Source organism: Pseudophryne corroboree, chromosome 1 (genome assembly GCF_028390025.1).
Source record: "Pseudophryne corroboree isolate aPseCor3 chromosome 1, aPseCor3.hap2, whole genome shotgun sequence".
NCBI lineage: Eukaryota > Metazoa > Chordata > Amphibia > Anura > Myobatrachidae > Pseudophryne > Pseudophryne corroboree.
In genome coordinates this window covers 176279242-176293185 of record NC_086444.1, presented here as the reverse complement: position 1 = coordinate 176293185, position 13944 = coordinate 176279242, and the positions used below count along the sequence as shown (strand labels likewise).

At 50.5% G+C, this 13944-nt stretch overlaps 1 protein-coding gene across 3 annotated transcripts in view; it reads right to left on the bottom strand.

Annotated features, from left to right (window-relative positions):
- RASGRF2 (Ras protein specific guanine nucleotide releasing factor 2) overlaps positions 1 to 13944 on the bottom strand; it is a 664746-nt gene that overhangs the window by 310620 nt on the left and 340182 nt on the right. For all 3 annotated transcript variants that reach the window (XM_063963919.1, XM_063963920.1, XM_063963921.1), the window contains exon 2: positions 8515 to 8621. In XM_063963919.1, coding sequence (XP_063819989.1) covers positions 8515 to 8621 — 107 coding nt within the window. The remainder of the gene's footprint in view (positions 1 to 8514; positions 8622 to 13944) is intronic.

Genomic DNA, 13944 nt, shown 5'->3' with positions numbered 1-13944 from the left:
GCGCCCATGCAGACACTTGGAGGGAAGTTTGGTTTGTAATCCATGTGGTAATGAAAACAGTAATGGCGGCGCCAGCCACTGGAGACAGGAGACGCCAGGCTGACAAGTGCACATCCAACCACGCGGACACAGCGGAGGCCGCGGCTGACGTAATCGCCACTCTGACACTCTGCATGCAGAAGCTCAGGGACGGCGGCGGAGGCCGCGGGAGACGCCATGCCAGATGTAATAAGGCGTTTACTGTGACAGCGTCCCAGAGTGACAGGAGAGGATACAAGAATGTACACATCAGGATAACAGATGGGATCCGGTCCTGGAGCGCTGAGCCAGCCTTAGGAGGCATCTGATGGGTAAGAAATGGCGTCCAGATACCCGGATCGTGACACTGGGAACCTGCGGGAGCAGGCCTTTTGGATTTGGCACGACCACCTCTAAAGAAGGTGTGAGAGGGATTGTTCTTTCTAGCCTAGTGGGCCGAAAGGACTGTGACGTGTTGAGAGTAAAAGGCTTCTTCATAGCCGATGCAGCTGAGGGGAGAAAAGGAGACTTACCCGCGGTAGCCGTGGCAATCCACGCATCCAGCGCCTCCCCAAACAGAGCCTGACCTGTATAGGGTAGGCTCACCATACTTTTCCTGGATTCTGCGTCCGCAGACCACTGGCGCAGCCAGAGACCCCTGCGAGCCGAGACGGACATGGAGGAGATCCCCGCAGCCATGTAACCCAGATCCTTCATGGATTCTACCAGGAACCATGCAGAATCCTGTATGTTACGTAAAAATATATCAACGTCTCCTTTATCCATCGTAGTCAAGTCCTCCTACAGAGTGATTGACCACTTTGCTATAGCTTTTGAAATCCATACACAGGCAATAGTAGGCCGCAGTATAGCCCCTGAAGCAGTGTATATGGATTTGAAAGTAGCATCCACTTTGCGATCTGCCGGGTCTTTCAACGCGGTAGATCCCGGGACTGGTAAGACCACCTGTTTTGAGTCGTCAACTATAGGCGGGGACTCCCATTTTTTTCTATCATCTTCCGGGAAGGGAAAAGCAACCAGAACCCTTTTAGGGATCTGAAATTTTTTATCCGTGTTTTCCCAAGCTTTTTTAAATATAGCATTTAATTCCTTAGATGCCGGGAAGGTGAGAGGGGTTTTCTTACTGTCTGTGTAAAAGGCCTCCTCAACCTGCTCAGGAGGTGTGTCAGAAATATGTAACACATCCCGCATGGCCTCAATCATCAACTGCACCCCCTTACCAAGTGATGCCGTCCAGCAAGAGCACGTTTGTGAGAATGTACCGCAGGGGGCCCCGAGGGAGCAGTATCGGACCATACTGCCATAGAGGACTGCAATACCTGAGTAGCATGCTCAATCCTTGCAACCCTTTCAGAAATCTGAGAAATAGCCCCCCCTAAGAGAGGTTAACCACTCCGGTTCTCTAGCTGGGATCTGCGCTACAACAGTGCAATCCTTATTACATGGGATGGGATCTTCCTGAGAAGATAAATCCTCTGCAGCATATGAGACAGAGTCTCTAGACATGTTTGCTTGTACACCCCACATACCCCACATACAGAGAGACGCATAGATTGGAGCCAACCCACATACAGCGCTATATAGGTATAGGGAGACCCTTAACCAGCACTGACTGTGTCCCTTAATAGGTGACACAGTCTTTACACAGCCTTCCCTCCCTTCTACAACCCCCTGGTACCGTACAGATAGCTGGAGGTGCTCTGGAGGGACTGCTCTTCCACTGGCAGCATGTCCGCAGGCAGGAAAATGGCGCTGAACGCTACTGGGTCCGCTCTGAGGAGAAGCTCCGCCCCCTTAATGGCGCGGTCTTCCCGCTCTTTCTAGATTATACTGGCCTGAGGATTTTGTGCTGGCTGAGATCCGCGGACCCCGACAGGCTTTCTGGTCAGTTTATGGTTAAGGCGCCAGCTCAGGGCGCCCCTCACAGCGCAGCACCCAAGTACCGTTGAGCTCCCCGGAGCGCAGTTAGTTCTGTGCTCCTACCCTCTAGCCGCCATCTTCACATTGGCTCCCTGCTTCTTAGGGAGCCGATGACTCACTCGCCACACTTCAGCTCTGTAAGGGGGTGGCGGCATGCTGCTGGGGTGAGCGTTCCCCTACGGCGGGGTGCGATCTATCCCCTCTGGAGCTCAGTGTCCTGTCAGCGGAGACATTGGCTCAGACCCCGCAGGGCGGACACTGATCCCCCCCTCAGTCCCTCGATGCAGGGAGGCTGTTACCAGCAGCCTCCCTGTAAAATAACAAACTCTAAAATAAACTTTCTCTAACGTCCTAAGTGGATGCTGGGGACTCCGTAAGGACCATGGGGAATAGCGGCTCCGCAGGAGACTGGGCACAAAAGTAAAGCTTTAGAACTACCTGGTGTGCACTGGCTCCTCCCCCCATGACCCTCCTCCAAGCCTCAGTTAGATTTTTGTGCCCGAACGAGAAGGGTGCACACTAGGTGGCTCTCCTGAGCTGCTTAGTGAAAAGTTTAGTTTTAGGTTTTTTATTTTCAGTGAGACCTGCTGGCAACAGGCTCACTGCATCGAGGGACTAAGGGGAGAAGAAGCGAACTCACCTGCGTGCAGAGTGGATTGGGCTTCTTAGGCTACTGGACATTAGCTCCAGAGGGACGATCACAGGCCCAGCCATGGATGGGTCCCAGAGCCGCGCCGCCGGCCCCCTTACAGAGCAAAGAAGAGGTCCGGAAAATCGGCGGCAGAAGACGTCCTGTCTTCAACAAGGTAGCGCACAGCACTGCAGCTGTGCGCCATTGCTCTCAGCACACTTCACACTCCGGTCACTGAGGGTGCAGGGCGCTGGGGGGGGGGCGCCCTGAGACGCAATAAAAAAACACCTTGGATGGCAAAAAATGCATCACATATAGCTCCTGGGCTATATGGATGAATTTAACCCCTGACAAAATGCATAGAAAAACGGGAGATAAGGCCGCCGATAAGGGGGCGGAGCCTATCTCCTCAGCACACTGGCGCCATTTTCCCTCACAGCTCCGTTGGAGGGAAGCTCCCTGGCTCTCCCCTGCAGTCACTACACTACAGAAAGGGTTAAAAAAGAGAAGGGGGGCACTAATTACGCGCAGTATTAAAGATACAGCAGCTATAAGGGGAAAAACACTTATATAAGGTTATCCCTGTATATATATAGCGCTCTGGTGTGTGCTGGCAAACTCTCCCTCTGTCTCCCCAAAGGGCTAGTGGGGTCCTGTCCACTATCAGAGCATTCCCTGTGTGTGTGTTGTATGTCGGTACGTTTGTGTCGACATGTATGAGGAGAAAAATGATGTGGAGACGGAGCAGATTGCCTGTAATAGTGATGTCACCCCCTAGGGGGTCGACACCTGAGTGGATGAACTGTTGGAAGGAATTACGTAACAGTGTCAGCTCTGTATAAAAGACAGTGGTTGACATGAGACAGCCGGCTACTCAGCTTGTGCCTGTCCAGACGTCTCGTAGGCCGTCAGGGGCTCTAAAGCGCCCGTTACCTCAGATGGCAGATATAGACGCCGACACGGATACTGACTCCAGTGTCGACGGTGAAGAGACAAATGTGACTTCCAGTAGGGCCACACGTTACATGATTGAGGCAATGAAAAATGTTTTACACATTTCTGATAATACGAGTACCACCAAAAAGGGGTATTATGTTCGGTGAGGAAAAACTACCTGTAGTTTTCCTGAATCTGAGAAATTAAATGAGGTGTGTGATGATGCGTGGTTTTCCCCCGATAACAACTGATAATTTCTAAAATGTTATTGGCATTATATCCTTTCCCGCCAGAGGTTAGGGTGCGTTGGGAAACACCCCCTAGGGTGGATAAAGCGCTCACACTCTTGTAAGAACAAGGGCTCTACCCTCTCCTGAGATGGCCGCCCTTAAGGATCCTGCTGATAGAAAGCAGGAGGGTATCCTAAAATGTATTTACACACATACTGGTGTTATACTGCGACCAGCAATCGCCTCAGCCTGGATGTGCAGTGCTGGGTTGGCGTGGTCGGATTCCCTGACTGAAAATATTGATAATTATTGCCTATAGAGCATTTGAAAGATGCATTTCTATATATGCGTGATGCACAGCGGAATATTTGCCGAATGGCATCAAGTCTAAGTGCGTTGTCCATTTCTACCAGTAGAGGGTTATGGACACGACAGTGGTCAGGTGATGCGGATTCCAAACGGCATTTGGAAGTATTGCCTTATTAAGGGGAGGAGTTATTTGGGGTCGGTCTTTCAGACCTGGTGGCCACGGCAACAGCTAGGAAATCCACGTTTGTACCCCAGGTCGCCTCTCAACATGAGAAGACGCCGTATTATCAGGCGCAGTCTTTTCGTGGGCAAGCGGGCAAAAGGTTCCTCATTTCTGCCCCGTGACACAGGGAGAGGAAAAAGGCTGCAGAAATCAGCCAGTTCCCAGGAACAGAAAACCTCTCCCGCCTCTGCCAAGCCCTCAGTATGACGCTGGGGCTTTACAAGCAGAATCAGGCACGGTGGGGGCCCGTCTCAATGAATTTCAGCGCGCAGTGGGCTCACTCGCAAGTAGACCCCTGGATCCTTCAGGTGATATCTCAGGGGTACAAATTGGAATTCGAGACGTCTCCCCCTCGCCGTTTCCTAAAGTCGGCTTTACCGATGTCTCCTTCTGACAGGGAGACAGTTTTGGAAGCCATTCACAAGCTGTATTCCCAGCAGGTGATAATCAAGGTACCCCTCCTGCAACAGGGAACGGGGTATTATTCCACACTGTTGTGGTACCGAAGCCGGTCGGCTCGGTGAGACCGATTCTAAATCTAAAATCTTTGAACACTTACATACAGAGGTTCAAATTCAAGATTGAGTCACTCAGAGCAGTGATTGCGAACCTGGAAGAAGAGGACTACATGATGTCTTGGTACATCAAGGATGCTTACATTCATGTCCCAATTTACCCTTCTCACCAAGGGTACCTCAGGTTTATGGTACAGAACTGTCACTATCAGTTTCAGACGCTGCCGTAGGGATGGTCCACGGCACCCCGGGTCTTTACCAAGGTAATGGCCGAAATGATGATACTCCTTCAAAGGAAGGGAATTTTAGTTATCCCTTACTTGGACGATTCCCTGATAAGGGTAAGATCCAGGGAACAGTTGGAGGTCGGTGTAGCACTATCTCAGGTAGTGTTGCGGCAGCACGATTGGATTCTCAATATTCCAAAATCGCAGCTAAAAGATTCCGACGACTCGTCTTCTGTTCTTAGGGATGATCCTGGACACAGTTCAGGAAAAGGTGTTTCTCCCGGAGGAGAAAGTCAGGGAGTTATCCGAGCTAGTCGGGAACCTCCTATAACCGAGCCAAGTCTCAGTACATCAATGAGATGGTTCTGGAAAAAATGGTGGCTTCCTATGAAGCAATCCCATGCGGCAGATTCCACGCAAGAACTTTCCAGTGGGACCTGCTGGACAAATGGTCTGGCTCGCATCTTCAGATGCATCAGCGGATAACCCTGTCACCAAGCACAAGGGTGTCTCTCCTGTGGTGGTTGCAGAGTGCTCATCTTCTAGAGGGCCGCACATTCAGGACTGGGTCCTGGTGACCACGGATGCCAGCCTGCGAGGCTGGGGAGCAGTCACACAGGGAAGGAATTTCCAGAGCTTATGGTCAAGCCTGGAGACATCACTTCACATAAATATCCTGAAGCTAAGGGCCATTTACAATGCTCTAAGCTCAGCAAGACCTCTGCTTCAAGGTCACCCGGAGTTGATCCATTCGGACAACATCACGGCAGTCACCCACGTAAACAGACAGGGTGACACAAGAAGCAGAAGGGCAATGGCAGAAGCTGCAAGGATTCTTCGCTGGGCGGAAAATCATGTGATAGCACTGTCAGCAGTATTCATTCCGGGAGTGGACAACTGGGAAGCAGACTTCCTCAGCAGACACAACCTCCACCCGGGAGAGTGGGGACTTCACCCAGAAGTCTTCCACATGTTTATAAAACTCGACAAGTATTGCGCCAGGTCAAGGGACCCTCAGGCAATAGCTGTAGACGCTCTGGTAACACAGTGGGTGTACCAGTCAGTGTATGTGTTCCCTCCTCTGCCTCTCATAACCAAGGTACTGAGAATTATAAGATGGAGAGGAGTAAGCACTATATTCGTGGCTCCGGATTGGCCAAGAAGGACTTGGTAAACCGGAACTTCAAGAGATGCTCACGGAGGATCCGTGGCCTCTACCTCTAAGAAGGGACCTGCTCCAGCAAGGACCCTGTCTGTTCCAAGACTTACCGCGGCTGCGTTTAACGGCAGGGCGGTTGAACGCCGGATCCTGAAGGAAAAAGGCATTCCGGATGAAGTCATCCCTATCCTGATCAAAGCCAGGAAAGATATAACCGCAAAACATTATCACCGCATTTGGCGAAAATATGTTGCGTGGTGCGAGGCCAGTAAGGCCCCGACGGAGGAATTTTCAACTAGGTCGATTCCTACATTTCCTGCAAACAGGAGTGTCTATGGGCCTGAAATGGGGGTCCATTAAGGTTCAAATTTCGGCCCTGTCAATTTTCTTCCAAAAAGAACTAGCTTCAGTCCCTGAAGTTCAGACGTTTGTGAAAGGGGTACTGTATATACAGCCTCCTTTTGTGCCTCCAGTGGCACCTTGGGATCTAAATGTAGTTTTTGGGTTCCAAAAGTCACATTGGTTTGAACCACTTAGATATGTGGAGTTAAAATATCTCACATGGAAAGTGGTCATGCTGTTGGCCCTGGCCTGGGCCAGGTGCGTGTCAGAATTGGCGGCTTTATCCTGTAAAAGCCCTCATCTGATTTTCCATTCGGACAGGGCGGAATTGAGGACTTGTCCTCAGTTTCTCCCTAAGGTGGTTTTCAGCGTTTCACCTGAATCAACCTATTGTGGTGCCTGCGGCTACTAGGGACTTGGAGGACTCCAAGTTGCTAGACGTTGTCAGAGCCCTGGAAATATAGGTTTCCAGGACGGCTGGAGTCAGAAAATCTGACTCGTTGTTTATTCTGTATGCACCCAACAAGCTGGGTGCTCCTGCTTGTAAGCAGACTATTGCTCGTTGGATTTGTAGTACATTTCAGCTTGCACATTCTGTGGCAGGCCTGCCACAGCCAAAATCTGTAAAAGCCCATTCCACAAGGAAGGTGGGCTCATCTTGGGCGGCTGCCCGAGGGGTCTCGGCTTTACAACTTTGCCGAGCAGCTACTTGGTCAGGAGCAAATACGTTTGTAAAATTCTACAAATTTGATACCCTGGCTGAGGAGGACCGGGAGTTCTCTCATTTGGTGCTGCAGAGTCATCCGCACTCTCCCGCCCGTTTGGGAGCTTTGGTATAATCCCCATGGTCCTTACGGAGTCCCCAGCATCCACTTAGGACGTTAGAGAAAATAAGAATTTACTTACCGATAATTCTATTTCTCGTAGTCCGTAGTGGATGCTGGGCGCCCATCCCAAGTGCGGATTGTCTGCAATACTGGTACATAGTTATTGTTACCAAAAAATCGGGTTATTGCTGTAGTGAGCCATCTTTTCTAGAGGCTCCTCTGTTATCATGCTGTTAACTGGGTTTAGATCACAAGTTATATGGTGTGATTGGTGTGGCTGGTATGAGTCTTACCCGGGATTCAAAATCCTTCCTTATTGTGTACGCTCGTCCGGGCACAGTATCTTAACTGAGGCTTGGAGGAGGGTCATAGGGGGAGGAGCCAGTGCACACCAGGTAGTTCTAAAGCTTTACTTTTGTGCCCAGTCTCCTGCGGAGCCGCTATTCCCCATGGTCCTTACGGAGTCCCCAGCATCCACTACGGACTACGAGAAATAGAATTATCGGTAAGTAAATTCTTATTTTTCTAAAGAAGCTCTGTAGAGCTCCCCTAGCTGTGACCGGCTCCTCCGGGCACATTTTCTAAACTGAGTCTGGTAGGAGGGGCATAGAGGGAGGAGCCAGCCCACACTGTTAAACTCTTAAAGTGCCAATGGCTCCTGGTGGACCCGTCTATTCCCCATGGTACTAATATGGACCCCAGCATCCTCTAGGACGTAAGAGAAAAGTACCATCATTTTTCAAAAGCAAAACACCCTTACAGAAGGTGTTCAGCACAGACTGAATAGCGTTATCAGAACTCAGATAAACGTACCAGAAGGCAGCAGGTAGTACTGAATAGATGCCGAGTACATGTGCATGGCATCTAAACAGAGTGGGGGGGTAGGGGGGGAGCCAGACAGGTTGCCCAGCTGCACTGGACGCACCCCCAGAGTGATGGAAATGTGGGCGTGATGAGGGGCCATTTCCTCTAAGGGCATGCCCCCTCTTTCATGCTCCCATTTATTGGAAGATATGCTGAAGGGTGCTAAATGAAGGACTCGCACCAGGTGCCAAATATGGTAGGTACGCCACTGCACGTGTGTGTGAACATCACCTAAGAAAGTCACAGAATTACCATGGAAGCAGTGGAAACGTCTGCTGGGAAAAGGCCTTACCTTGCTTGGTGAATCGCCTCCACCCACTCATCCCTGTCAGCCTCCTCCTCACATCGCAGCTCCAATGGCTTCTGGGCCTCATGGCCAAAGGTGACAGTGAAGTAGTACTGCAGAGATTACAGGACAATTATATTGGCATCATGTCTGATTAGCGTACTATATACAAAGAAAACATTAGTAAGTGCTTCTCAGACATTACAAAGAATTGCTACTTAATAATACAACAGGCTGAATCACCCGTTACTCTGATTTATAACCGCAATCCTAATGCTGCAGTAAAAGGAAAACTGAGTACAGCAGGCTGCAACTGTGATCCCGTGTGCAGGAAACACGTCATTGTCTCAGTTCCCAAAGTCATTATGCGCAATCATAGGTCAATTATCAAAGGATCGGCAACCTGTGCCGTATGTATGGGCCTAATTCAGACCTGATCGCAGCAGCAAAATTGTTCTCTAATAGGCAAAACCATAAAGGTAATTCAGATCTGATAGTAGCAGCAAATTTGTTAGCAGTTGGGCAAAACCATGGCCCTCATGCCGAGTTGTTCGCTCGCAAGCTGCTTTTAGCAGCTTTGCACACGCTAAGCCGCCGCCTACTGGGAGTGAATCTTAGCTTAGCAAAATTGCGAACGAAAGATTCTCAAAATTGCAAATAGAAATTTCTAAGCAGTTTCTGAGTAGCTCAACACTTACTCTGCCACTGCGATCAGTTCAGTCAGTTTCGTTCCTGGTTTGACGTCACAAACACACCCAGCGTTCGCCCAGACACTCCCCCGTTTCTCCAGCCACTCCCGCGTTTTTCCCAGAAACGGCAGCGTTTTTTCACACACTCCCATAAAACGGCCAGTTTCCGCCCAGAAACACCCACTTCCTGTCAATCACACTACGATCACCAGAACGAAGAAAAAACCTCGTAATGCCGTGAGTAAAATACCAAACTTCTTAGCACATTTACTTGGCGCAGCCGCAGTGCGAACATTGCGCATGCGCAGTTAGCGAAAAATCGCACCGATGCGAAGGAAAAGAACGAGCGAACAACTCGGAATGAGGGCCCATGTGCACTGCAGGGGAGGCAGATATAACATTTGCAGAGAGAGTTAAATTTGGGTGGGTTATTTTGTTTCTGTGCAGGGTAAATACTGGCTGCTTTATTTTTACACTGCAAATTAGATTGCAGATTGAACACACCCCACCCAAATCTTACTCTCTCTGTACATGTTATATCTGCCTCCCCTGCAGTGCACATGGTTTTGCCCAATTGCTAACTAAATTCCTGCTGCGATCAACTTGGAATTACCCCCAATATAAACAGCATGGTTTGCTACTCGTACATAAATTGATTGTGATTGAGAACACAAGAAAACATACATGCAACCAGTGGCGTAACTACTGCCCCCGCAGTCCTCGCGGTGGCTTGGGGGCGAGGGGCTGCGGGGGCGCCACTGACTTAGAACAGATTGACATGCGGACGAGCGTCCGCATGTCAATCTGCGGTCTCCTCTCCCTCCCTGCTGTGTTGGAGGGACACGGAACGCACATCGCGCGTCTCTCCTGTGTCCCTCCCTGGCTCTCCCCCGGCCGGTCTAAGGAAGTGCCGTTCGTGAGCTCTGATTGGCTCACGAACCGGCACTTCTTTTTTTAGACCAGCCGGGGGGAGAGCCAGGAGGGACGCAGGAGAGACGCGCGATGCGCTCCGTGTCCCTCCAACACGGGGGGGGAGCAGGGAGCAGGCACTGTGGGCATATACCTGGCACTGGGGGCATATACCTGGCACTGTGGGGGGAAGATCTGGCACTTGGGGCATATACCTGGCACTGTGGGGGGCAGATCTGGCACTGGGGGCATATACCTGGCACTGTGGGGGGCAGATCTGGCACTGGGGGCATATACCTGGCACTGTGGGGGGAAGATCTGGCACTTGGGGCATATACCTGGCACTGTGGGGGGCATATCTGGCACTGTGGGCATATACCTGGCACTGGGGGCATATACCTGGCACTGTGGGGGGAAGATCTGGCACTTGGGGCATATACCTGGCACTGTGGGGGCAGATCTGGCACTGGGGGCATATACCTGGCACTGTGGGGGGCAGATCTGGCACTGGGGGCATATACCTGGCACTGTGGGGGGAAGATCTGGCACTTGGGGCATATACCTGGCACTGTGGGGGGCAGATCTGGCACTGGGGGCATATACCTGGCACTGTGGGGGGAAGATCTGGCACTTGGGGCATATACCTGGCACTGTGGGGGGCATATCTGGCACTGTGGGCATATACCTGGCACTGGGGGCATATACCTGGCACTGTGGGGGAAAGATCTGGCACTTGGGGCATATACCTGGCACTGTGGGCATATACCTGGCACTGTGGGGGGCAGATCTGGCACTGGGGGCATATACCTGGCACTGTGGGGGGCAGATCTGGCACTGGGGGCATATACCTGGCACTGTGGGGGGCAGATCTGGCACTGGGGGCATATACCTGGCACTGTGGGGGGCAGATCTGGCACTGGGGGCATATACCTGGCACTGTGGGGGGAAGATCTGGCACTTGGGGCATATACCTGGCACTGTGGGGGGCATATCTGGCACTGGGGGCATATACCTGGCACTGTGGGGGAATATCTGGCACTGGGGGCATATGTGGCACTAGGAGCATGGCCCTAGCAACAAGCACTACCCCCTAGCAACGAGCATGACACCCAGTGTATGAAACCCCTGGCAACGAGCATGACACCCTAAGCATGAAAACCTCTGGCACCGTGCATGGAACCAAGAGCATGAAACCCCTGGCAACGAGCAGGTAATTTAAAAGTAATTAGAAGCCTTACTGTAGAACTAAATGTGTAATGGGCATTACGGTGTGTGTCATAATGTATCAGGCATTACGGTGTGTTGTATACTATATCACGGGCATTGTGGTATAATGTCTCAGGATCATTGTGGTGTGTGTCATACTGTGTCACAGACATTGTATGTGCTATAATGTATCAGGGGCATTGCAGTGTGTAGCATAATGTATAACGGGCATTGCGATTCCTGTCATAATGTGTCACAGGCATTACGGTGTGTGGCATAATGTGTCGGGGGCATTACAGTGTGTGCATATTGTGTCATGTGCATTATCGTGTGTGGAATAATGTCTAAGGGCCATTGCAGTATGTGGAATAATGTATACTGGGCATTACTATAAGGAGGAAAAATGACAAATAATGTAAGGGGCATGAATCAGGATTATTTTTCTTTCCTGTGGTGGCCAACGTCTGGGCGTGCAGGTTGCAAAACTGGGGTATAAGGTAGTCTTTTCCTGCAATGCCACGCCCTCCACGCAAAGCCACGCCCATTTCGACAAAGCCACACATCCTTGCGCGCATTTTTCTGCCTTTCCTAGTGCCAATTACGGGGGGTATGGGGGGGGGGGGGGCGCCGAAGGATTTTTTCGCTTGGGGGAGAAAAATTTCTAGTTACGCCACTGCATGCAACATATACAACATTATTCCCATCTCCGTTCATTGGTATTGATTACCTGCTATCAAAGTGATCAATGATCTCTTTATATATTAAATTTGTGATCCGGCCTCTAGGTCGACAGTGTCTAGGTCGACCTCTATTGATCGACAGTAAGTAGGTAGACATGGTTTCTAGGTGGACAGGGAGTCTAGGTCAACATGTACTAGGTCGACATGACAAAAGGTCGACATTCGTTTTTCAATTATTTTTTATTTTTTTCTCATACGTCCTAGAGGATGCTGGGGACGACATCAAGACCATTGGGTATAGACGGGATCCGCAGGAGACATGGGCACTCTAAAGACTTTTCATTGGGTGTGAACTGGCTCCTCCCTCTATGCCCCTCCTCCAGACCCCAGTTTTAGAAATATGCCCCGGTCGACTGGATGCACTCTGAGGAGCTCTACTGAGTTTCTCTGAAAAGACTTATGTTAGGTTTTTTATTTTCAGGGAGATCTGCTGGCATCAGACTCCCTGCTTCGTGGGACTGAGGGGGCAGAAGCAGAACCAACTTCCTCAGAGTTTCATGGCTCTGCTTCTGGCTGACAGGACACCATTAGCTCCTGAAGGGAACTGAACGCTAGTCGTGTCTAGATGCTCACTCCCACAGCACGCCGTCACCCCCCTCACAGAGCCAGAAGTCAGAAGACAGGTGAGTATGAGAAGAATGATCTTCAATCAAGTAAGTGACGGCTGAGGTGCGGCGCGGATGGCGGGAGTGTAGCGCGCCATTGCTGCCCACACACACAGGCATTGCAGGGTGCAGGGCGCGGGGTGGGGGGCGCCCTGGGCAGCAAGAAAAATACCTCAAACTGGCTAAAAGGGGGCATAAGATGCCCAGGCACAGCCCTACCCCCGCCAGTATAAATATTATGAAAAGTTTCTGAGGTAAAAAGGGCAGAGCTTCTTCCTCAGGCAGCCAGCACACTACTCAGCGCCATTTTCTCTCTCTCCTCAGGCTGCAGAGAACACGCTGGTCCTTCTCCTCCACTTGTGACAAGTACAGGGTGCTATAAAGGGGGGGCACAAAGCGATTGTGGTGCATTTGATAGTGTATATTCCTATTTAAAAGCGCTTTTGGGCTGTGGACATACTGTGTTCACAGGCAATACTGGCGCTGGGTTTGTGAACTGGCTGCTCCTATCCTGTGTGCCAGATTTTACTGTGGGTCTGTCCCCACAATAAGTCCCAGTGTGTCTGTGAGTGTGGTGTACACGTGTGAGGCATGTCTGAGGCAGGGAGTTCCTCCCCGGAAGGAAGCCATTTTAGGGACACAGAGTTGTAATGTGGTGGCGCTACCGGCACACCAAGAGCCTGCATGGGTGAAAGAGCTACGTGACAGTATGCATCTGATTAACCGTAGATTGGATAAGTCTGAATCTAAGGCTGCATGCTGGAGAAAATCTGTGGAAGATGTAATTTTTCAGGATGCTGTTATTTCTTATGCGGGCGGCCCCTCTGGGTCACATAAGAGACCATTTGCAAATGTTGTAAACACTGATACCGACACGGATTCTAATTCCTGTGTCGACAATAGTGAATCCAGAGAGATAGATCATAAATTGTCAAAAAGTATACAATATACGATTGTGGCAATAAGGGACGTGTTGGAGGTTACAGAAAGCACTCCTGTACCTCAGGAGAAAGCTTATTTATGTAAGGAAAAGAAATCCAAAGTCACGCTCCCTCCTTCACACAAACTAAATGCTCTGTTTGAAGGGATGTGGGTGAATCCTGATAAAAAATTTCGTATTCCCAAAAGAATTCACATAGCTTATCCTTTCCCGGTTGAACACAGGAAAAAATGGGAGTCCCCCCCTGTGTTACAGTGCACTTTCCAGGTTGACAAAGAAGGTAATTCTCCCTGCTCCTGGCACGGCTTCTCTTAAAGAGCCGGCAGACCGCAAAATGGAAACAACAT